Consider the following 2,710-nt stretch of genomic DNA (forward strand, 5'->3'; position numbering starts at 1 on the left):
CAGCAACTCCGTAATTTCACTAGAAAACCAAAAAGATCTTAAAAACTATTGGCTGCAGTAGAACAGGAAAGTCTTTCGCCGCTTAATAGAGAAAAATAAAAACTTTATTTGATTCATAATCTAAAAAAATTTAAAAACAGCGGAAAATTTCATATAAACAAACAAAAAATTAAAGAAAATATTTTATGCTTATATTAAATATAAATACTAGGTTCTTTTCTTATACTTTTTTTTATTAATTTTAATTTAAATTTTATAAATTAATAACAAATTAAATAAAGTTTTTAAAAGCAATTGTGCCATTCAATCATTTCAGCAAGTATTTTTAAGAAATATCTTGAAAATATTTTATCCCAATTTGCTAAAATTCAAAACAGTTTATGACTAAAACTTGTGTAGACAAAACCGGAAATTGTATATACATATATATGCTCACATAATACAATTTTCTATATTTTCTCATAAAATTCTCCTCACAATATATCCCGTAAAATCATCACACCTCAGGAACACCTTTGACAAGTGGAGCACTTGGATTTGGTATGCTAAAGACTGGATATCTTGGCAAAAATGCACTCTCACCATAGTCGTGTTTTTCGTCAGCATTAATTTTACCAGGTCTCATATGAGTAGCCTCCTCATAAGTTGGTGGTTCTAAAGAGTAATAAAAGAAATTTTTTTATAACAATTTTATTTAGACATTCCATTAATAATCAGAATACACACGCATGTCACCATTTCCTTCCCAAGGTATCGGAGTACTAACAACGGCAATTTCATTATTCTCAACAGCCTCCAACATTTTGGCATCAGTTGGTGCTGTTGGCATTTGATGTTGTGCTGCAAAACTGGTTGTAGGCTGCTGTTGCACTACTGTCTGCAAAGGTACATTACCAATAATAATTGGTGCACATATAACTTGATTAGCATGGAATCCTTTGATTTTTGCTTCAACAAAAACTTCATACATAATATGTAGGATACTGCAACTAACAATATTGCTTGGTGGCGTAGCAGGTACTGGAAGTTGATAATTGAACAACTTTTTGCAGTTACGCTGCACTCCTTCACCCTTCATTTTCGCAACGGTAGTCTTTTCTGTTTTAGATGATCTAGGGCACTGACTATAAAATATAACCAACATGGCTAATGAAATCTTCATTTCCTCTACTGGTATATGACTGTCATTTGTGACTAATATAGACACAGGTATATTCTGTCCAGGCACAAAACCAGTTTGCGGCAAATCGATGTCCAATTGCAGTGGTGATGATTTACAGGGCCAACAACAAAAAGTCTTTGATGCAATCGCATGTACTGGTGGCTTTTATAAGATACAGAAATTATTTTTCACAAATATTATTATTTTATTTGGAATTTAATAATTACCAATGCCATTGGTTCATAGTTCAGATCCCTGATTGCTAGCACGGTAAATCCTTTCGTAAATGTCTGATCAAATTTCCATGGACGTATGAGTACAACCTTTACTGTATATCTTATGTATCCATGAAGACTCTCATAAGAAGTTGGACAATTTGGTGGTATCTGACAAGCAAAATTATAGACTTGTGTGCCTGGTTCAATTGTAAGCTCTGCTAAACCTGTGTGAAATATTTATATATTAATGGCTGTATTATTTAAACGGTACTAAATGTTACCCATTTCTGATCCAACAACATATGTGGTCGATGCAATGTAATCCTCATGTCCACTATAATAAGTAGTGTCAGTTTTAGTTGAAGAACTTCCATTACTATCAGTCGTCGATGTCGTTGAACTTTCACTCCAACTAGTATGTGCAAACCCAGTAATTTTTAGCGCAACAGCTTTTAGTGAAATATATATTTAATTAAAGTAATAATTAAAAAAAAATATTTAAAGCACCTTTAACTTTTTTAGGTTTATTTGCGTTTAATGTTACTTTTCCTGAAAGCATTTGGCCAGCAAAGTAGGTGCCAAAAGGATTATTATCGAATTCTATAAAACATGTCACCACCATTTTTTTTTAATTTTTAAATTTGTTCAACACCTCGAATTAAATATATATATATTTTAAATAGAGTACCGCTTGACGACGTTCGCACTATTGCCAGTTTGTTATCAAACTAAATTTTTCTTGCTTCATGACTTCTATTATACAGCAAAGTTTAGCTTTCCGGCATATAACAATAGGTATTAGTTTCACATCTTATCAATTCAACCACCTCGATAAGAGAAATATTTGATTGGAAACAACCTTAACCGTACCTTATGGATTGTATATTCTTAATTACTCATTGGTAATAAAACATAATTTGTAGACAAGCATTAGAATTTGGGTGGAAAATACAAAAGAATTTTGAAATGATTTATATTCATATAATATTATGTTATCAATTATTTGTACTACTTCAATATATTTTATATAAATTTTGTACATACACATACATACATTAAGACTGAAAAGTTTTCGGAAATTCTCATTTAAAATTCGCGCGCTGTATATTTTTCGATATTTTAAGTTTATGTAGTTTGGCAGCACTGTCCTTAATTACTATGCCAAAAATGAGCGCGATCTGTCAGACAGTTCGTTTACGGCAGCTGTTGAAACCAGTTCACCTCAGTAGTGCGTTGCGAAATGTCTTCGACGGTCGTACGACCGTCCTGAAAGGCTTTGTACCACTCATAAACTTGAGTTTTCGATAAAACTGATTCCCCATAAGCCTTT

The 2,710-nt window shown here is 32.1% G+C and overlaps 1 protein-coding gene across 1 annotated transcript; it reads right to left on the reverse strand.

Moving 5' to 3' along the window:
* Positions 1–304: 304 nt before the first annotated feature.
* On the reverse strand, positions 305–2,239 carry LOC119683014 (arrestin domain-containing protein 2-like). Its single transcript, XM_038096607.1, has 5 exons — positions 1,888–2,239; positions 1,662–1,829; positions 1,390–1,604; positions 727–1,324; positions 305–654 (listed from the first exon to the last, which is right to left on the reverse strand). Exons 1-5 carry the CDS (start codon positions 2,000–2,002, stop codon positions 497–499), a joined length of 1,254 nt encoding a protein of 417 aa, XP_037952535.1. The 5' UTR covers positions 2,003–2,239; the 3' UTR covers positions 305–496.
* Positions 2,240–2,710: the final 471 nt, after the last annotated feature.

This window comes from Teleopsis dalmanni, chromosome 2, assembly GCF_002237135.1.
Source record: "Teleopsis dalmanni isolate 2A chromosome 2, ASM223713v2, whole genome shotgun sequence".
Classification (NCBI taxonomy): Eukaryota; Metazoa; Arthropoda; class Insecta; order Diptera; family Diopsidae; genus Teleopsis; species Teleopsis dalmanni.

What these genes read in the sequence shown, in the direction of transcription:
- LOC119683014 (XM_038096607.1), bottom strand. Translation starts at nt 2,002, where the DNA reads ATGGTGGTGACATGTTTTATAGAATTCGATAATAATCCTTTTGGCACC. An exon ending in TAAACCTAAAAAAGTTAAAG is followed by an intron (nt 1,830 to 1,887) that starts GTGCTTTAAATA and finishes TTTCACTAAAAG; the next exon opens with CTGTTGCGCTAAAAATTACT. An exon ending in GGAAGGAAATGGTGACATGC is followed by an intron (nt 655 to 726) that starts GTGTGTATTCTG and finishes ATTACTCTTTAG; the next exon opens with AACCACCAACTTATGAGGAG.